The sequence below is a fragment of the Aulonocara sp. 'chitande type north' Nkhata Bay genome, linkage group LG3 (assembly GCF_057382095.1).
Source record: "Aulonocara sp. 'chitande type north' Nkhata Bay isolate Kocher_YH1m ecotype deep benthic linkage group LG3, A_spYH_male_GT1.1, whole genome shotgun sequence".
NCBI classification, from domain to species: Eukaryota; Metazoa; Chordata; class Actinopteri; order Cichliformes; family Cichlidae; genus Aulonocara; species Aulonocara sp. 'chitande type north' Nkhata Bay.
Window position 1 is genome coordinate 24,663,997 of NC_141346.1, and position 22,801 is coordinate 24,686,797.

Consider the following 22,801-nt stretch of genomic DNA (forward strand, 5'->3'; position numbering starts at 1 on the left):
ACTTATTTATTGTTTTATTTATTTTAAGACTTGACATGTCAAAACATAATCAATTAACACATTAAATTAGTTGTTATCTGATAACAGCAATCAAATTGTAAAATGACTATTCTTCAAGCATCATATCTATTTGCTATTCATATATCAAATTTCATAGAAATTGGTGCTGCAAATGTAAACATGGGGGGGATTTTAATTAACTGTTAACTAACTAGCTTTTTTCCCATCTCATTTCTCCACACAAGCCCCAAACGCCACATTAAGAAGCATGTCAGATAACTCGTCTTCCTCTGCTTTTGACTGCTTTACCTCAAGCATTGGGATTTCGATCATCATTTCTTTTTTCATCACCAAGATATTTGTTGTTCTTTGTCTCTCCACCTTCATCCTCTACGTGGCTTACCAACGATGGCAGCGACAGTCCTTGGCAGCAACAAGTCACTCTGACATTTTTACCTATCATGTGACTGTCTTTGAACTGATATATGTATTGGCGATCAGTACTTACTTACTTGGGAGATACATTAATAGCTCAGTTTTGCTTCTAATGGGGATGTATTCAGCTTCTTTTGTCTACCCTGCAGAGATATTCTTTAACACTGCGACATGTATGGAGCACTACCTGGCTGTTGTTCACCCCATCACCTATATGGGGCTGAGACAGTCGGGTGGGGTCAGGATCAGAAACATCTGCATTGGGTGTGTGTGGTTGATGTGCTTTGGTTGGCTTGGAGTAACAGCTCTATATTACCCTGATCTTCCCTATGTTCCATATTGCTGTATGATGGTGTCCTCATTAATCATCATCTCTTTTTGTAGCCTCTCTGTTCTCTGTGTTCTGATTCGTCCAGGTCCAGGAGAAATGGGAGCAAACAGGGAGAAGATTGATCATTCAAAACAGAAAGCTTTCTACACCATCACAGCAATAATGATAGTGCTGTTGGTGTGTTTTCTAGGAATGCTTGTTACAGTTGGTCAGAATAATTCAAATCTGTTACGTAACACAGACAGATGTGTCCTGTTCTTATCTGGAACCTGGTTTACTCTGCCCATCAGTCTGATCTTACCTGTATTGTTTCTCCACAGAGCAGCAAAAGTGTCCTGCACCAGTTTTACCAAAAAGTAAAAATAAAGCAATTAAACAAAAAAGAAAATAATAATAAAAAGATTAATAATGTATGTACGTGTGTTATATTGAGCAACAAGTCTGTATTCCAAAATATTTCCGTAGGGACTTAAATAAAGTAGGGACAAAAGTATGGAAAATCAAATTAAATAAAAGCAGGTATAGACAAAATGATTTGGAAACAGCAGGTACTGAAGTCGGTGGAAAAGATACATGAAAAAGTACTAGTGACAAATCTGGTGCAACTCAGCTCTGTTGATTTACTTTCATTTAAAGTATCCCATCATATGTCCACACATGAGATCATAAATATGTTTTTAAACTACTGATCTTTTTACATTGCATAAATATTGTAGTAAACATTTTTTCAACATAAAAATGTCGGTTTGTCCCAGAAACTTTACCAGCAGCACAGATCGTTATGTGCCTCAACTTTCAGTCTTTTACGCATGCTAATCTGCCATTTTTTCTTCTTTGTTTATGTTTAGGGATTAGAGATCTGATCTAGTTTATCATATTAAAATTTGGAAAGCGTCATCAGTAGTGGATCTTGGATTCATTGGTTGTTTCGGCCATTTATCGCTAGACACCCTCTTCCAAGGAGGCCCTGCCAGGGTTGATCAGGCCCCAAAGTGTGTCACTGGTTTATGTTTATTTGTTATTTCTCCTCTTCTTTCTGCTGTTTAGTTTTCTACAGTTTTTTTTTTCTATCTATTCACTGCAACTGAGAAATAATACGTACCTTGTTAACATTTATGGAGCCTCACTTCTTCAAAGACATAGAAAAGGTGATGAGAGTAAGACAAAAGGGACAAGATAGGAGAGAGCAGAGAGGGGAGCCAGAAGGGGGGTGCCCAATCTGGCTTCACACACCTCCCCCCCGGATTGGGCTGTATGAGTTTTAAATTGTATCATTTTTGCTTTTTTGGGGGATGTATCAGCATGTGTCTGATTTGATACACAGGCTTTTAGGTAAAAATAATAAAAAATCACTGATGATCTGGGATGTCTCAAAAAGTTTGCTCCATTCACTGGACGAAAAAAAACAAAGAAAAAGTTCTTGAATTTACTTATTTAAAATTTGAATTTATTTATTTAAAAGGGACAGTGCAGTTTTACAGTGCAAGACATGAAACTGATACAACGCACATAAGTTTATAGCTACTGCTAATTTTCAACAATTATCCCTTGTTGGGCTTACAAGCTAAATAGGTACATTTTACAATAAAACATACATTTTCATGAAACCAAATTACATCATAAATACAATTAATAGACAATAATTTTAAATAGTGTACAATCCCTTCCTTTAAGACACTACCCCAACTTCTGTTTGGTTTATTGACCATATTCTGACCATAAGGCGCACCAGATTATAATGCACACTGTCATTGAACAGGTCTGTTTTCATACATAAAACGCACTGGATTATAAGGCGCATTAAGCAAAGCAAAACAGTCAGAAAAGTCAAACTTTTCTCAACTGTTTTTAAATGAAATAAAATTAAATACAGATAAGAGGCAAACCCTGGTTATAGTGGGAATCGGTTGATAAAATAGTGCAAGATACAGCGCTGATATAAACATCTATGATTGTTGGGAGCAGTTCTGATTGTACAGTCTGACAGCTGCAGGGAGGAAGGACCTGCGGAAACGCTCCTTCATGCATTTAGGATGCAGCAGTCGGTCACTGAAGGAGCTCTGCAGTTCAGCAACATTTACATGCATGGGGTGGGAGACTCTGTCCATCAGAGATGTTATTTTAGCCAGTGTCCTTCTGTCTCCCACCACCTGCACTGGGTCCAGGGTGCATCCCAGAACAGAGCTGGCCTCATAGCTGGACTGGCCAGGACTGGATAGTCATTTTTCGTTTTTATGGACCGATGGGTTTTGGTTTTTTCTTTGGTTTTTTCCCGTAACTGTATAAACACTGGAAGGTGGTGGATTGGCCAGATGCTGGGAGATGTGTAAAAATAACTCAATTGTTTGGTGGTGGCTATTGCAGAGCTTCCACAGATTCAGTAACATTAGCAAGTGGTGGAGGCCAGCAGATGCAACACGCTGGCAGGTGGATGACGGAAAGGCAGGAGGAGCAGAGACCTGAGGTTGTGAACTGAACTTCAGGTAAGAAGTTATGACCTGCAGTCTATCTGGGTCAGATATAAACCAAGTTTAGGTGGAGTTTATTTTCGTTATGCTGACTTTTTACAGTCAGTTACAATAACTCGTACTGCGTACTAGCTAGCATGACGGAGTTTATATACTGCTGGGCGGGTGCTATGATATTATTGATGTTGAACTTGTTTTACTTTATTTATAAGGTTAGTTAAAATTAAAAGCGTAATCGAAAAGAAAATATTGCGCCTTTGGTGTTGAGGTGAAAACGAATACAGTTTGTCCCGGACTTCAGCTACAATGAAAAAGACACAAAGCTGGAGTTATTCTGTGTCTTTGCTGCACAGCTGCCTCTTCTCCTCTCATTCTCCCCCCCCCCCCCCCACTCTCCTGTTTCTACTTCAATTATGAAACTGATCAATGATCAGCTGATCGGCTTTTCTCTCTTGTTTGTTTATCGCCCACTTTGCTAAACAACAGCAGCACGTTTAAGCTTGATCAGCTGTTGTCAGAATTTATTTAATATTAATTTCTAGTATCAGCTGATGTTTGCTGGAGCCACAGCTGTAAAAGCTGCTGGTCATGATATGGTTTGGTTATCTGGTGAGAGGGAAACATGAAGATGAAACCAGGAGATGTCCTTACTGAATCATCAGAGCTGAACAGGTGATGGAGAAACAGGTTTACCTTTTAGGTGACATGAATGAGTTGAAGGGAATTTATGAACTGTTTCTGAGAGACAAATAACACCAGGATCCTTTTCTAAGTAGTTGACAGCTGGTAACTGTGCAGGGACGGGTCTAGCAAAGTTTTGCCAGGGGGGCAGGTAGGACATTAACAGGGAAAGGGGGGCACAAAGAAATACTTTCTTATTCTCATTTAAAATGTCTTGCTTTTAACAAATAATTATCTGAATCTTACAACAAACGTTTTCATCTGATGTAAAATGTATAGAAATCCATTATTGTACATAGTCATTTTTTTAGGGTCCCATCATAATTTCTTCAGAAGTAGCTAAGTACTGTATATGATGCCAGTATTTTCCCACATTTTCTAGATTCTGTACCAGTACTGTGTGTAAAATGCCATCAAAAAGTCAATTAAGTTTTATTCTTTCTCACCTGTCTTTCTGTCTCCTTTCACTTATTAAAGGTTGCCATGTTAGAAAAAATATTTTGCCCTGCCATGCTGCTTATTGATGTGGCAAATGAATGGTTTATGAAAATATATCTAAATCTGTCATCAGTAATCAGTAATGATCATGTCTCACCTCTAGTCTTCTCTGTCTTAATTTCAGGTTTTCACCGTGTGTTGTAGATAGTTTAGGAGGTTAACTTGACCAAGCAGTCTACTTGCCGGACACAGACGCCACCAGGCCCTCTGACCACCAGTAGGCAAACATGGGGTTAGTATCTTGCCCAAGGATATTTGGCATGCAGCCAGGATGCAGCCTGGGATCGAACCACCGACCTTCTGATTAGTGGCTGACCTGCTCTGCCACCTGAGCTACAGCCACCCCTCAATACATAGCATCACTTATCAAACAGAGAGCTAATCCAGACTTCCTCTATTTGGGTCCTGGTTCCACAGATGGACAGTGCAAAAGTGATAACATCTCCAACAACTAGTTTATTTTGCGTAGTTTCGTTCTTCATCATGTCTGTCTTGCTGAACTATGCAACTATGCAAGGACTTCACAGAAAAAAATCATGACCAGAGTTTATAATTAGTGTTCCCTTTGCTGGGAAGACTGGGTCCAGGTACTTTGAGGTTTTTACAGTCAGTGACCAAACCTGCTGGGCACCTGAAACACAAAACACACAATCAAAAGCAGCCTGCCAGGACAGCTGCCAAAAGAAGTAATCACATTTTAGCTAGTATCAGGTAGTGAGGTAGTCAATAATCCACAAGGACATCTGATAGTCCACTCGTGCTCCCTGCATCTTCTCCCGTAGCAGCGAGGGTTGTATTGTGTTGAAGGCACTGGAGAAATAAAAAAACATGACTCTCACAGTGCACCTGGCGCTCTCCAGATGAGAGAAGGCCCGATGCAGCAGGTAGATGACAGCGTGATCCACCCCAATGTTCGGCTGGTAGGAAAACTGCAGCGGGTCTAGGTCTCTCCTGACTAGTGGGTGAAGGTGGTGAAGTATGATTCTCTCCATAGTCTTCATCAGGTGTGAAGTCGGGGCAATAGGTCTGAAGTGGTTCTGCTCCTTGGGGTGCATTGTCTTTGGGACTGGGACCACGCAGGAGGTCTTCCGCAGAATGGGGACTCTCTCCAGGCTGAGACTGAGGTTAAAGATGTATGTGATAACCTCACAGAGTTGATCTGCTCAGTCCCTCAAAATTCTGGAGCTGATTCCATCCGGACCCGTGGCCTCCCTGATTTTCATCTTCCTCAGCTGACTTCGCACCTGGTCAGTTGTGATGGAGAGGCTGCTGTGTAGGGTGTGGGTGGGTGGCTCCTGATGACTGCCATGGGGGTAGGAGGCAGTAGAGTCGTTGAAGGAAAAAGGGGGCAGGTGTGGTGAATCTAATGTCCCCGTTGCTATGGGGGGTTGGAGAGAGGTGTGAAGAGCTCTGGTGGATGGGGCTTCTGAATCGAACCTGTTAAGAAACTGGCTCAGTCTATTAGGCCAAACCTGGTCGCCAGACTCTGGACCCCCTCTGCTCGTTGTGCTTCGTCAGGTGATTGTGTTCAGTCCTCTCCACACATCTCTGGTGTTGCTCTGCTGGAGCTGCTCCTCCAGCGTCCTCCTGTAGTTGTCCTGACTTCATGCCTTTCCCCTCCTTATCTCTCTCCTTAGCTCATTCTTGACTCTAGTCATTTCCTCTCTGTTTCCAGATCTGAAAGCCCTCCTTTTCTTCTCCAGCAGGGTCCTCAGATCTGGAGTCAGCAATAGCTTGTTGTTGGAGTAACACCGTACTCTCCTTGTCAGTACAATACATTCACATCTTCTATTTTTAAAGTTTACGACAGCAGATCACTTCTCAACATCGGTAATAAGTTTGCACATGTAACCTTGGACACTGTTAAACCCGACCTGTCCTTGCTGACTGAGATACTACGCAGTGCGGACAGCAACAATGGACAGGATGCACACCTGAGGCAAAGAACAAAGAAGCGCCGGGGTAAACATGCTCGTGTTTGGAACAGACTGAGGCAGCAAGCGCACTCCAGGCCAGAAGCATTTCTACTCTCTCCAGCAACTGCTCGCCACATCTGGAATACCTGAGAAGGTGTCCGAGAGGCTGTTGAAAAACATCATCTCCTCCTCCATCCCAAACACCAAAGATCCACTCCAGTTCACCTACTTACCCAACAGATCCACTGAGGAAGCTATCGCCCATGTCCTGCCCAGCACCCTTAGCCACATGGACAAGAAACAGGGTAACTATGTGAGACAGCTGTTTGCTTATTACAGTTCAGCGTTTAACACATTAGTGCCTGGTAGACTGTTCACAAAGCTGAGGGATCTAGGACTCAACAGCTGTATGTGTGCACGGGTATTGGACTGGACAGACTGTGTGGCCACCCATGGCTCCAATACCATTGTGAAGTTTGCTGACGACACAGTGGTGTTGGACGCCATCTCCAACAATGATGAGGTGGCCTACTTGGATGAAGTGAAGAATCTGGCATTGTGCTGCCAGGATAACCACCTCCAGCTGAACATCGGCAAGACAAAGGAGCTGGTGGTGGACTTCAGAAGGAGTAAGCACAGGCACTACAAGCCCATTATCATAAATGGAACTCCAGTGGAGAGGGTGCAGTCCTTCAAGTACGTGACGCTGGCTTGGCTTAGTTAACCCTTAGCTTTTGCTCCTGACTTTTTTTTCTTCATGTATTAATTGGTTGCCCATTGGTCTGTTGAACAGCCCTGTCATTTTTCTGTTTAAAGCATGCAATAAAAACTTTTATTTTACTCAGTTTTCTTGTGGGGGCTTGTGCATGTTACTCCCCTCCTGTCGCCTAGCAGATGGGGTCGTAACACAATCACAACCAGGGAAATTTTGTTGTTGCTGCTAGCTCTGTTGCTATATTAGGTGCTGATTTTCTTTGTGCCCATGGACTTCTAGTCGATGTTGCTAACTTCTTCAAAACTTTCTTCAATACCCTGTTTTACTCGGGCCGCCGAGGTCCTGGTATGGGCTAATGTAGTGACTTCCGGTGATGCTTTTCAGCATTTGCTTTTGGAGTTCCCATCACTGTCTGTCCCTTCTCTAATAGGTCAGCAAAGCACGAGTTTGAACATTATGTGCCTGCGGTCAGGCCCAAAGTGTTCATGCGGGTGCGCCTCCTCGACCCCACAAAACTCTCCATCGCTTGGGAGGAGTGTGCAGCCATGGAGCGCCTTGGTGTTGTAAGGCACTCGAATAGTGCCTGTGTCATGGTCTACGGTGGGTGGCTGGAGTTTCCATTAGGCTCCTGAACTGACCTGGGATCCGCCCCTGGGCAGGGCCAACTCCAGCTCCTGCACACCTGGAGCCTATTGCAGGCAATCAAGCCAGAGGGATTTAAACCACACATCGATGTTCACTCACTGCCAGTTCGTCATCAACCCATGTTGGTAACAGGTCTTGTGCTTCAAATTCTCGCTGTGATTTATCTTACTAACAAAGACTCTTTTGTACTACAGTTGCTGTACCCACCCTGGCTCACACTCCACCTCCGGACTCGGGATACCTAGTGATCATTCTGGAAATCCCTCTGTGCCGCACCTGCCTGCCCTCCTGCCATCACACTCCATCTGGAGCCCCGGATCTCAGGTCAGCCTTTCCACGCCACTCAGCCTCCCCTGGATCTTCATCACCCCCCTCTCAAACACTCCAGGTCCCTAACTGCAAGTAAGAATCGCTGCTCTTATACTGGCCACTCCTGAGCTGCCTTCACTACCTGCCTAACTCCTATATCCTCTTCCCTCAGTGTGACTGTTCCCCACTCAGCTCCATTCCGCTTCTCAGGCCTCGTTCCCTCGCCCTAGCCACATTCCCCTGGGCACGCCACACCAAGGCTCCACGTCTCGTCATTTTCTGTCTTTGCCACGTTTCTTTTTTTCCCCTTTGCACTTAACCGTAATAAACTGTTAAATCATCTACTGTCTCCGCTCTGGGTTTCTGCACCTGAGTCCTATTCAGTACCGGCCATCCGTCGCCGTGACAGCCTGGCCTTCTCCACTACACACAATGCTCAAATTGGATGGCGGAGATTTTCACTGTTTAAATGTCACGGCGAATGATCGTTACCCTATTCCTCACATCAACCTATCTTGCCAGGACCTCAATTTTTTCTAAAATTGACTTGGTGCACTTGGTGCTTCAAGTTAGCTGGAAGAGCATGCACATGTCTTAAATCTAAACTGAGGAGGAGTTTCCTGCAGCTGTTCCTAGATGGACTTATTGAGTCTGTCAGGGCCTATGTGAGTTGCTTAGGCATTGGCTACCAACTAATTATTCATTTACCCATTCTAGATCAGGATTGGTTCTTCAGGTATAACAAATTTAACTTTGTTTAAAGTATTGTCATCTATACCTGGTAGATGGGATAAAAGGAGATAATGGCTTGGGAGACATTTCCACTTACAGGAGAAACATTTGGTACACCAACTTGTACAGTAGAAATAAACTCATCTCCACTACAGATAGCAGAGTTTTACATACAAAAACAAATATGAATCAAATAGTCATGTACCTGTGACAAATCTTGTCCCTTCTTTCTGTGCAGCAACCAGAGGTGCAGGGGTTAATGGTTGTTTGCTGTTCTGAGTCCATGCTGATTCCATGCTTCCTGGAATGACTGAAGATGATGTTGAATGTGATGCAAAAAGCATCTGTGCAATGCAAACAAGTGAATTTCTTCACCAGGGTTGAGCAGTCCTTGAATCTCCAGCTGGGTGAAGATTGTGTAGAAAGGTTCAAGGACGTTTTTATACACATCCCTCCACATGCGCTCAATGCTGATTTCCATCTATATGCCAAAGGTGATTTGCTGCTGGTACACTCTACTGAAGACTCCTTGCAGTCTTAATAGATAACCGTTGTATCTTGACCCCTTCTGGATTGACTCGTCTCATTTTTCAATTTCAAATATTTCAAATAACATGTAAGTCAGAAAACACTGTAACACTATTAGTGATGTCTATAAAAAGATGTATGGATCTTGTACTTAGAGCTTTTTCCTGTGCTGCCATGATTAGTGCACATCTGTGCTCTTTCAGTCCAGCTTTGTCCAGCCACTTGTAGGATTTCTGGGCACTTCCTCTAACTGCCAGTGGTGCTCCTCGTGCTCCTCTTCTTTCTTGGATTTCTGCTGCCTGTGGTATTCCCTAAGCACACAGTCAGTTGTGGGTGTCTTCCTGATGTACCAATGGATATTCGTTGTCTCACTCTAGACCATATTTCTTACACTTACTATTCTCTGGCCTGCTTTCTTCCGCTTAGTGTACAGCCTCAAGGTGCTGGACTTGGGGTCCTCCATGCATAGTTCAGAAGAGACTGACATCAAGACAAATTGGTAAATGGTAAATAGCCTGTATTTATATAGCACTTTACTAGTCCCTAAGGATCCCAAAGCGCTTTACACAGTCAGTCATCCACCCATTAACACACACATTCACACACTGGTGATGGCAAGCTACATTGTAGCCACAGCCACCCTGGGGCGTACTGACAGACAAGGACGCTCCTATCTCCTACTTTGGCCAGTTTATTATCTGATTACCAGCAGAGCGTAGGTGTTGATTGCCCGGATCTTGTTCTTCCCATTCAGCTGACTCCTCAGGACTTGCCTTACTCTCTGCAAGTGGGTGCAGCTTTGCTAGTGCCCTTTTTGTGGTTCTTATTTGCCTGTGGGATTCCCAGGTCCTTGTAACTGTCGTCTCTGTCTGCAATGTTGCCTTCTGGCAGTGTGATCTATTCCCTTAGTCAGTCTTGACAATGATGTCACTGAGGGTGATCAGGCCTATGCAGAGCAGCAGTGGGGACAGAGCATCTCCTTGGTAGGTAACTTGATGGTGACTTTTGCTACAGGCTTGAAGTTGGCCTCTAGTTTTGTTCACCACAACATTAGAGTGCAGTCAGCTCCTACAGCCAGTAGGCATGAATCATATTAGGGCCTGGTGCTGAAAACTCTTCATACTAGAGACCTTTTCCTGGATGCCACTGTGATGGTTACTGGATCTTGTTCAGGGATGTCTGCTCTTAGACCCACTAGTCACGGCGCTGTTCTCATATTGTTCCCTGGCCAAGGCTTTGAATCTTAGCTTGGCAGTTTCCAAGGCCTCAGGTATGGACAGGATACCTCTTGGGCACCTTTTTCATCAAACCTTCTTGCAACTCCAATAGTTGGTTAACTTTCCTCCGTGCTACCTTGATCATGGCCTCGAGTCTCTGTTTTTGTAGCTAAGATTCTCAACATCTAGTAGACCTTCACAGGATACTTCACATAATCTCAGTAAGTGGCTGTGGAGAGACCAGATTTCAAGCCTTCAGTATGATCCTATCTTTCAGTCCGTTCCTGTTTCTTTCAGGTCAGTTCCTCTCGCACTCAGCACTCCTTCCATAATACAATCTTGGGTAAGGGTGATGATGATATCTCCAACCTGACCTGCTTTGTTGTACCTCGTCAATCTCTAGGCATACGAGCATTTCCTTCTTAAAAATGCTGGAACACTAAGCTACTAGTTCCAAGATTCCATTCCACATCCTATTTGTGTAACCTCTTCTGCTGTGGTTATTTGTGTAGTAGCATACAACAGTGGCCTGCTCTCATCTCTTGTTCCAGTAGCCCACTTCTCATCATGGTTCCCTGGTTCCTCAAAACCTGATGTGGACCATGTTAACCCAGGCGACATGTTTGACACCATTCTTTTATTTGCTTTCAAAGCTCTCCATGGCCTAGCCCCATCTTATCTCTCTGAGCTGCTACAGCCTTATACACCCACCCGCTCTCTCAGGTCAGCTGATCAGCTGCTCCTGAATGTACCCAGGACTGGGCGTAAACTTAGAGGAGGCCACTTCTTTACCTGCTTTTAAGTCACTCTTGAAAACCCACCTCTTTACCCTGGCCTTTGACACCATGTGAGATGTTGGTTTTTATTTTTATTTTAGTTGTTCTTATTTGATTCGATGATGTTTTATAATGTTTTTGTTTTTGTTTAGGGCTGTTTTAATTTTATGCATTATGTGTTTTATTTATTTATTTTTGCTGTTTTCTGTTATTCTATTGTTTTTAACTTATTTTTCTGTACAGCACTTTGTTCCTCTGCTGGGTATTTTCTCTACACCAACTAATACAAGTAAGAAACAAGTCGCCTTCACACTTAGTCAAATGAAGCTGAATTCACTCTTACTTGTAAATGCCTGTTTTTCTTCACTGTATTTTCCTTTTTTAGAAATCAAAGAGCAGTTTTGAGAATATCATAAGTCCTTTTTTGTAATAAATCTAATTATACTTTAGGTGCGATGTCCGAGATTAAACTGAGATTAAACAGAATTCATTTAAACAAGTTGACAGCAATCCATAACCCACAGAAAGTTTACATGTTGGGAAACCACATTAAACTTATTTTGTAAGTATTTTTAATCAATGTGTATTAATAAAAATGTAATGCTTGTAATGTAATGTTTAGAGGGGAAAACACAGTTCATCAACAGATAATTAAGTGACTGTTATACTAAAAGATGTTCATCCACAGCAAATTAAGAATATTTGACCCAAATGTGATTAAGACAATTCTAACATTTGTCACATATTCCAGTAGCTCTGATGGAAACTGCTCGGACACAAACAAGTGGCATCAGTCTGCAAGACACAAAGCTGGCCAGAGCAAGTCTTGCAGATGCGAAGACCACAACAGAGCAGGCCACTGGGGAGATGAAGGCTGCCGCTGAGGGGTGGCCATCACCCACTCCCCAATAATGGGGCAGGCTGCCACATTCAGGTGGTAGAACCTAGTAAAGGCCGAATTGGATGACCACGTTGCCTCTGCACAAATGGCAAAGAGAGGCGCCCCTCAACAAGACACATAAAGTGGCCACCCTGCGGATCAAGTGGGCCTGCACTCCAGAGTGGAGGGGAACCTCTGCCGTCAGCCGGAGCCTTGCAGGGCAGGGGTGGAACAGTAATCCTCTTGCCTGGGACAGGAGGTTCAAACCAGAAGCTCCTAGGATATCCTGTCCAGAAGTTGAAGGATTGCTGAAAACCAAGACATGTGGGCCCAGAGAGTGCCCACCAGGATCAGCATCAACTCCTTGGTCTGAACCCAGTGGAGGCTCAGTGTGAATGGATGCTTATGTATACTGCGGGAGTCCAAGAGTGAAACTCAAGACGTGAAAACAGGCCAGCCTCACTTTAGAGGCCAGCAAGCGTTAGCTCACAGAGCTACTTATTAGCCACCACCAGGTCTTGCTGGCCCTGTAAACCTGCATGAGCATGGGCCATACACCAGATGGGAACCGAGCACTGCAGGCTGGAGAACTCTATGTATTATACATAAGCTGTGGGTAGTGACCGGGCTGGCGGGAATGTCTTTAAAAAGTATCAAGATGTCATGACCAAGGGGGGTCAAAATATTACTCACAGACCCATTAATGGGTGAGAAGTCAGACTGACTGCTTCTGGGGAAAGGATGTCCAAAAGACTGAGAAGTATTTCTTCCACTTGTTGAATATTTTCCCAGTTGAGGCCAGACATATCTTCACTGTCTTTAATGTTGACAGAGATACAAACTATATTTTTTTTTAACTAAAAATAGAAACCAAAGAAACATTTCACAAAGACTGAATAGAACAATCTGAGTATATCAGAGAATATAGACACAAAACCTTCATTTTGCGAATGTTGTTTTCTGTATTTGGATTTTACCTCTGAACTTAATTTCTCTTTTTGATTTGATTTTAAAATCCATCTTGTATTGTGTTGACTTTTTATGACTTTGGTGTGAAAAAACTTTTTTTCTTTTATTATCAGGAGCCCATACCAGCTGTCCCTGAATATGGAGTTTATCTGTGTATTACCAGGGGGGACAGTCTTATTTATCATCTACAAAAAATCTATTTAACAATTCCTCTGACTTTGAACTGAGGGAACACTTAAATGATAACTGATGCCAAATGATTTCTAGATTTTAAGACTCATTCTGCATCACTCTCCTCTATCATTTATAATGTGCCACGTTTTTCTACTGAGCCTTCTGCAGATGTGCTCATACAATCAATGCAATTGACTTATCTTGAAAACAACTATCTTCAACTGTCTACTGGCAGCAGTCAGACAGTGTCTCTTTTATGCTGAGCAGCAGGCAGCAGAACAGTGTGATGTGTGGCTCCCTCAAGTGGTCAGCTCTGGTTTGAGGCCCAGGTTTGTTAGGCCTGGAGTTTGACACCCCTGCTTTAGCAGTTTGCGCTGTTCTTCTTAAATGCTGTGTCATGTACCAGGGTTTGAATTGATTCAAACTCTGAATTCTGTTTTACATTATTTACAAAAATTGTTACCAACTGATTTCAGTTAAAGTAAGGACACTATGGAAAATGAATAAAAGCAGGTATAGACAAAAAGATTTGGAAACAGCAGGTACTGAAATCGGTGGAAAAGAACAATGAAAAAGCTGGTGCTACTTAGCTCTGTGGATTTCTTCTGATCCCATTTCATATCCACACATAAAATGCAAGATATATTTTTTACACTATTGATCTTTTTACATTACATAAATTCTAATTATTGTAACTGTATCATTAAATAAAAACATATCCTGTGATGTGTCAGAAACATGTCACTTTGATAGATTGAATAAGTCAGCTCTCTAACTCTGTGATACATGAACTGTGAAATAATTGCAATACACTGAAGTGGTCATTGAACTTTTTTTTTTTTGCTTGTTTTCTCTTTTTTTTTCTTTCAACAGGTGATCCAGGTGATCCTTTAGTGTCTTCACTCCCTGTCCCTCTTCCCTCTCTTTTTTCTTTCTCCCTTTCCTATCCCCCAGTCATGTCTGTCCTGTATGTAATAACTTAAAATAAATAAATAATAATAACAAAGGTCAATCAAATGGACCAACAACGGCCAGCCACAGCCACCCTGGTGTGCACTGACAGAGGCGAGGCTGCCAGACAAACTCCCAGCTCTTGAGCCACGATCGCCCCGATGGGAGTAGAATGGGAGGGAGAGCCTTCAGTTTTCAGGCCAATCTTCTGTGAAACCAGCTTCTAGTTTGGATTCGGGAGACAGACTCTCTACTTTTAAGATTAGTCTTAAAACTTTCCTATTTGCTAAAGCAAATAGGGCTGGACCAGGTGACCCTGAATCCTCCCTTAGTTGTGCTGCAATAGATGTAGGCTGCTGGGGGATTCCCATGATGCATTGAGTTTTTCCTTTCCAGTCCCCTTTCTCACTCACTATGTGTTTATACACCTCTCTGCATTTCACCATTAGTTATTATTAATTTCTGGCTCTCTTCCACATCATGTCTTTGTCCCCACACCCCAGCTGGTTCTAGCAGATGGCCGCCCCTCCCTGAACCTGGTTCTGCTGGAAGTTTCTTCCCATCAAACAGAAAGTTTTCATATGGTCATATGATTGCTGAGGTTTTCTTTGTGCAATCTATCTTCAAAAAACCGTGTGGCAATCTGTGTGTTCTGTGGCAAACAGATTCCTGTAAGCAGCATGGATTGCAAAAGCTCCTTCCTCATAATAAAATACTGTTTACTTCTTCAAGAACTTAATAAGTGTAATTTGATCAAAAGTAACTGAATATAAAACGAAACACAACAATGGGAAGGACTGAAGAAATGCTGCCATGGTTAGATTTTTTTATCTGGAAGAATCAAAGTACAGACATCAAGACATTTAACAAATGAAAGCATCTGTGTATCACCACTTCTCATTTTGTAATTTCCTGACCTTTTTTTTTTTTTATCTTTCAGTTTCACCTCTGATCTCTGATCTTTACCTCACTCACTGTAGTTCTTCTCACACAGTACTGTACATTGCATATTTTATACAGTAGACAAGGTTAAACAAGCCTGTTTCGATTGGGAGAAGATTTATTTTTAATAATGTTATATTAATAATCCACAACATCACTGCTGAATAAAGCTTAACCTTTATCATTTTTGTTATGTTACAGTTACAGATTTTTAAATAAATCACAACTCTGTAGTTTAGGACACATTTGCCTAACAAGTGAATGGTTGATTACAATGAGGAGACACAAATCCCTTTGGGTGTGTGTCAGGAAGTCAATCTAGTGAGAACTGGAAGCACTTTGACTCAATAAGCTGCCATCATCCATTCACAGGCACTTACAAATTCATAAAGGGCTTGTTGCATTTTCATATATGTTTGCATATTTGATGTAATAAATGCACCTATTTTCCACAGATACAGATATAAAATGAGGAAGAAGATACAAAGCATTATGAAAGCTATGCAACAGTTGGACAAGTAAAAGAGAAAATAAACATGTCTACTTTCATTTACAGTTCATAACCCAAACAGCAGCTCATTTAAAACTTCACTGAATCTAGCATTTAAACATTTGTGAGTATCCTGATTTTACTCAGCACAATGACGTCTTCAGTGGGATTATTGCTTTTGCTTCTCACTTATGCAGCCTCAGCAGGTATGTATGTTTACTAGCCAACAATTATGACACCTGCAACACTTCAAATATCTGAATGATGTAGGTTAATTCTAGTGTATTGCATTTCCAATATATTTAATTCATATTCATCGATTATAGATCTTTAAAATATGTGCCAAATGTGCACATGCAATATTTATTGAATAGAAAGCCTTTGACACAAATCCCTTTTTCAAAGTTAAAGTTAGTGTTTAAATGGATGTAGGTCTGTAACCGCAAATATAGTGGATATTTAATCAAAACATTTAGGGCTGTGGATCAACACTTTCATATTTCTCAAAATATTCCAACAGCTCCAGCTGTCAGCACTCCAGCAACAACAAGAAATACAAGTAAGGAAATGTCAATGATGAAAATCTATCTTTTCATTTTTATTGTATTTTGTGTTGTTAGACAAAAGAAAGCAATTAAATGTAACATCCACTTTTTTTTAAATGAATAGACTTAAAATAACATTCTGATAACATCCATCCATGTTTTGCCACTTATCTGTACTGAAGTCACAGGGGCAGCAGTCCAATCAGGGTTCATCAGGGATAGCCTGTAGTCCACCTGCAGAGAGCTCTGATGTAAAACAATATGTGGTCCAGCTGGTCTGTGATAAACTTATGCTGTTGTTGGTCTGTCAGCCAGCCATGGAGAAGAACGAAGTTCTAACATGCAAAGAACTGAAGTGAAACTAAGTTTTTAAAAACAACGAAGTGTTCAGCCAATGTCTTTCATTCTCATGCTGAACTTTTTGATCTTTGATTTTTTTTCATTGTTCTCCTGTTGCTGTGGATTCTGGTTCCCTATTCCCATCCTATCAGCAGACATATATTTGGGATTTTGGAGTGCACAGGAACCCATCTGCGGTGGATGAAAAGCTCTCTCTGCTTGCTGTTCTAACAAGAACATGCAGGCAGAGACATATCTCACGCTCCCTTGCCACAGCCTTCAGGTCTTTCAGGGGAGCATCAAGGCTTTCCCAAGCTGGCCAAGAGAAGTAATTTCTCCAGTTATCCCACACCTAGGCACCCAGAAGACATACTTGTCAGATGCCTGAATTACCTTAAATGGCTGGTATTTGATGCTTTTGCTTCTATTCTGAGCACATCACAAATTACTGAGCTCCACAGCCTTTAAAGCTTAATTATAGATAGATCCAATCCAGAAACCCTTAATCTTTTCATGGCTAAAAATTCTGCCCATCCATTCTTTCCATTCAGAGGTTATGATCAGAATTCAGTAAACATAATGTGATTTGATATGCTTGGGGTTTATGCCACTACCTGAAACAAAATGGCAAAAATTTGTAAAAATGCAATCAGGAAATGCTAAGGCAGTGCTTCAAAACCAACATAAAATATAAGAAAATAACATCAAACTGAATTTACCCTTACTTTAATATTTAATGTTTTCATTTTCTGCAATAAATAATACAATTTTAAAAAGCAGCAAATACATCTAACCAAATTGTTATTTCAGATTAGTAGAAGTTCAACAACAGAGAAGATTGTAAAAAGTGTTTGAGTATTAACATTTGTCACAATTTCCCAACAGCCCCAGTGGACACTGATTGGACACCAACAAGTAAGAAACGAGTCAGAGTCAAATGAAAATGAATTTACTCTTACTTGTAAATGTTCAATTTTAATTTATGAACTTACAGTTGTTGTAATTTTATTTTTAGAAAATCAAAGAAGAGCTTTGAGAAGATAAAAAAAATATTTCGTTTTGTGTGATAAATAATTATGCTTTAAGTGTAGTGCCAGCTGAGATTAAAAAGAATTCATTTCTAAAGATAGCAATCCAAAACCCACAGAAAGTTTAAGTAAATATGTCATGAAACCACATTAAAACTTATTTCATGAGTAATTTTATTTAACGTACTCCTGCTTTAATGTTTAGAGGGGAGAAAATGATAAATGAAATGAAAATGAAAAATAATAATTGCATCTAGTCCAGCCAAATCAGATAATTAGGTGAATGTTACACTAAATGTTGTTCAACAACAGCAAATGAAGAATATTTGACCCAAATGTGATTAAGACCATCCTAACCTTTGTCACAATATTCCAACAGCTCTGATGGAAACTACTCGGACACAAACAAGTGCACGTGAGAAAAAATGTCAAATGTGTCAAATTAATTTACTTGAAAATGATTTTGTTCTTTATCTTTAGACAAAAATCAATTAACAGTTTTTAAAGTTTGGGATTTCTTTACTTTTAAAAAATGACTATTATATAATGTTGTATATATTGTATAATGTTGTCTTGAAATGAAATATCCATTTCACAAAAGGGCACATAGACCTGCATTATACAAAGTTTGCTGTGAAACTCGGTTTAAAATATGCTCAGTATACATTGAATTGAACATTTAAACAGAAACTGACCGGAAAGTTTGTGTTTAATTTGATCTGACACAATGAAATATAATGTTTGACATTGTACTTCTGTTACAAAAAAACTAAAACAGAAATAATATACAAATTTATTTGTAATAAGATTACTAAAGTCAGCATTTTGGGCATGTTTTTTTTTTTTTATCTGAGTGCATTAATTTCATTAAGTAACCTAAGTAAGACCTAAGTAAAAAGTTGGGGGGTTTTTTTTGTTTGTTTTTTGAACCCGTTCTTGTGTATATTTTAGGTCCTCAACCTGGCATACAGCTTAATGGTGGCATCATCGCTGCCATTGCAATTGGCATTTCTGCTGTTATTGCAACAGTCGTAATAGCCTTTTATGTAATAGCCCGGAAGTGTGGTAAGTTTATTTTTTGCATTTGGGAGTTTGTTTGTTTTTTATTATAGCTCATCTTGTGTACATATCAACTACGTTGTTATTTATGGAAGCCCATTTCGGCCACTAAAAAGAGACAGGATCCATAACTCGAAATTTCAAGTTATTTTCTCAAAATTTCGACTTACTTTTCTCAAAATTTCAGGTTAATAAGTCGAAACTTCGAGAAAATAACTTGAAATTTCAAGTTATGGATCCTTTTTTTTTTCTTTTTTTTAGTGGCAGGAACGGGCTTCCATACTTATTAAACAAACCAAAAAGAAAAAAAAGAAAAGGGAAAAGAGGGAATATACATCAAAGAGACACTTAATTTTTTTATGATTATTATAAGCAGGTAAATTATTTTTTTAAAATTGTCAACTTGTGCTACTTTTATTGCAGTGCGTTCAAAAGAAAATGTATCATTATCTCTGAGTTTGTTTTAAACTAATATTCATCTTTTGGCTTAATTTGATGTTTTTACTCTTTCTGCTATATCTTTCATGTTTACTGTGCTATAAATGATTGTGTTTAAGCTTTCTATTTATCCAAAATAACAAGTGCATATGCTCGCACAGTCACTCGTAAATTCTGTTTGAGGTCACTAACACTGACTGTGTTTGTGTGTGTTTTTATAGGTGCAACAGACAGCGAAATCACAACATTTTGCGACATACTTTGCTCTTGTTTGCGCTGTTGTCTGGCGTGCTTTGAGTTTGTGGTTGTCATAATGGAAGATACTGAGTAAAAGAGTTTGCTCTTTGCTCTTTTAGATATTGAAGATTTTTCCATCATACTGTTTTTATTGAATCTTTCTTTTACATCTGTTGTGCTACACATGTTTATTCTTGCATGTTCTAATCCAACATCATTTCTATTTCTGTCAAAGAAAAGACCTCAAAAGTTGAAGAACTGCCATTTCTTCTTATGTTTCACCTACAGATGTTTAAGAAGTTAATGAAACTAAGTGGCATTTATGTTGTGGTTTTCTACAATTAGTGGACACTGCTGTGTGGTTACTACAAGCAACATTCACACAGATCCACACATGCATACAGCACTTTTGAACAATCACTCTTGAAGAGAGTTTCCTTGAATTTTCATGACATTTTCCGTGAAATACTCCATGAACCGCAATCATGTCACACATTCAAATATGAGAGCAGCAGCAGATACTTGGCCAAGCAAAACCTCAGCAAGCTTTCGGGTCTGTTGAGTCTAAATATATCCTTGTCACCCTCATGTGTTTCTATTTCTGTCCTTATTTTTTTCCATGTCTTGTATTGAAATATTCCTCCACTGTAATCAGTTATTATATTTTTGATGTTGCATTTTACATTAATGCTGCATTTTGATTGCAAAACTACATTCATATTCAAAACAACTTTACTTTTGGCTCCCTTTGTTGGCTAGAGCTGAACAACTAAACAGCAGGTGGTGCAGTTGTACATTTTATATTTATTATTATTATTATTATTCATTTATATTCACTGTTGACTGTAACTATGCTCAAACTGTTAATGCTATCTTATTTTAATAAACAACACTGTAATATGCAAAACTGGGGTGGCACTTGGGATGGCAATGGATCATTTTAGGGTGGCACTTGCCACCCCATGCCACCCTTCTAGATCCGCCCCTGGTTTAGTTTCTGTTTTCCTTCCTAACCACTCTCATCTAATCAAACTCCTGTATCCTTCAAAAGATATTTTGGTAAGAGTATACTCTTTTTGTATCTGCATTAACAGCAGACATTTTTTTTTGGGGGGGGGGGGGGGGGGGGGGACCTCTTGTGCTCCTCACATCTCCGCACACCAGGTCCTGTCTTCATTCATCCACTTTTTCCTTCCTCAGCTAAAAATACACACTTGTAAAACTAGATAAATACAAATAAACCTACAATAAAACACCAAAGAAGCTTTAGGTGAGTTACATATATCTCACTCATTATTTTCATACGCATTAATAATCATGAGTTTAGAAAAGCAAAAAGAATTTATGGTTTTTGTGGATCCCGTGGATTCCTGTTCACCTTCTAACTCTTATTTGCATTAGTTAGTTAGTTAATTATTAGTTGGAGGAGCAAAATTGTTATGAAATTCTCAATTTTCAAGTCAGTTCTTTGAAGAGGGCAAAGCTTTGTGTTGCAATCAAAACTGACAAAAAGTGTGACTTACAAAAGAGCTTCCCACATGCGTTTTTCGAAGATGCTTCAACTCTCATCCAAGAAGTTCATTAGTGAGCCCTGAAAGTGCTTTTACACAATAACCTGCATTCATCCATTCATACACACACTCACAGACTAATGAAGGACTTCCTGTACTGCACTTTCATTTATGTTTGCACATATAATTTGATAAATGGATTTATTTTCCATTCTGCTATTAAAAAAATTAGGAAAAAGAGGTTGCTAAAAAAAAAAATCCACACCATTGAATTCTGTTTCCACAGACACACTATAAAGGAGGAAGAAAGTATGGAGCATTGTGAAAGAGAGACACTAGTTTTCACAACCAAAGGAGAACATAGGCACACACAGCACTGAATCTAGTCATTAACCATTTGTCAGCTCCCTGATTTCACTCAGCACAATGAAGACTTCAGTGGTTTTACTCATTTTCTTTCTTACTTACGCAGCCTCACCAGGTATGTTCACTGGGAAACTGTTTTAATAACAGCAACGTTTAAAATAAGTCAGTCAATCAGAGATGTTACAAAGGGGTCAAATTCATATTCGGCCAATAAAGATCTTTTAAAAGATGTGCCACACACACATCTCAAGTGGATGTAGGATGGAACAGCAAATAGTAAATATTTAATCAAAGTATTTACAATTGTAAGTCGGTACTTTCATATTTCTCTCAATATTCCAACAGCTCCAGCTGTCAGTGTGCGAACGCCGATAAGAAACACTGATAAGAAAGGACAAAGATATGTATTTTCATTTGTTAGACTTTTTTATTGTTAAACAAAAGCAAGTTAGTGAATTTAACATTTTTTAATAATTAACTAATGATTAATCCCATTCTTTTTTACTTGGCTATAAACTGTACCAACAGTAGGGTTCGCCATTTCATTAAGACAGGAGTAAAAAAACATGTCAAGTCAAATGAAGCTGATATTACTGTTGAGTTAATTATCTGTTCTCACTTGTTGTATATTTTAAGACAATCAAAGGACAGTTTTGAGAATAAAACTAATCGTTCTTTTGTGTATTAAAATATGAAAAATAATTCATTTACATGAGTTGTAAATGTTTGATACAGAGATCCAAAACACACAGAAACTTTAAGTAAATATTTGGAAAAACACATTTAACTCAGTGTAATCTAACCTCCATAGTTGTCATTGTTCTTGGCACATCTCGTTTAGATCACGACAGTTCTCTACTCTGTGGTCTGCCTCTTAAATAATTTGTATTACGTGTTAATTACTTTGTTATTTGCAGTGTTGGGTAAGTTACTTTAAAATAGTAACTTAGTTACATTACTAGTTACTTCTCTCAAAAGTAACTCCATTACTTCAAGTTACTCGTTACTTTCAAAGTACCTAGTTACTAGGGAAAGTAACTTTGGTTTTACTCAGAATTCTCTTGTTAATGTGTTGCTTCCATAACTTTGCCAGTCTTCTAGCTTGCTTACTTGCCACAAGTGCACTGTGCCACCTACCAATAGAAAGGAAAAGATAATGTGCATATTTCCACAAGAGAAATCCCACGCCTGGACTGTCATTGACTGCTGCCATGATTCTAGCCTACGTCACAGCGTCATGTGCGCCTTTTACATCCAACACAAAAACTGCAGTCGTGGTGCTTTCAATTGTACTCAGAACTCGGAAATTCTGCCTTCTGAATAGGAAGATGTAGGCAACACCAGACTGCAGATGAGCTGCATACAGAGCTGGACTGGGACAAAAAAATCGTCCCGGGCATTTTGACTAGAGACCAGCCCACCATTATAGGAAAAATCATAAAGCCTTTGAATGAAAATAAACACAGTGATGTACACTGTTTTGATGGTATATATGCATCAATCTATCAATCGTTCGTTGTAAGATTCAGATAATTATTTTTTAAAAGCTAGACATTTTAAATGAGAATAAGAAAGAAAAGTATTTCTTTGTGCCCCCCTCTCCCTGTTAATGCCCTACCTG

The 22,801-nt window shown here is 39.9% G+C and overlaps 1 protein-coding gene across 1 annotated transcript; it reads left to right on the forward strand.

The window, feature by feature from the left end:
- The first annotated feature begins 268 nt into the window (after window positions 1–268).
- LOC147334740 (uncharacterized) lies at window positions 269–1,222 on the forward strand. The gene is made up of 3 exons (XM_086285987.1): window positions 269–487; window positions 587–699; window positions 820–1,222. Exons 1-3 carry the CDS (start codon window positions 269–271, stop codon window positions 1,124–1,126), a joined length of 639 nt encoding a protein of 212 aa, XP_086142113.1. The 3' UTR covers window positions 1,127–1,222.
- The last annotated feature ends 21,579 nt before the right edge of the window (window positions 1,223–22,801 follow it).

Coding starts and splice junctions, on each gene's coding strand:
- LOC147334740 (XM_086285987.1), top strand. CDS start 269: ATGTCAGATAACTCGTCTTCCTCTGCTTTTGACTGCTTTACCTCAAGC. Junction 488..586: donor CTGTCTTTGAACTGATATAT/GTATTGGCGATC, acceptor TACCCTGCAGAG/ATATTCTTTAACACTGCGAC. Junction 700..819: donor ATCAGAAACATCTGCATTGG/GTGTGTGTGGTT, acceptor CTCTTTTTGTAG/CCTCTCTGTTCTCTGTGTTC.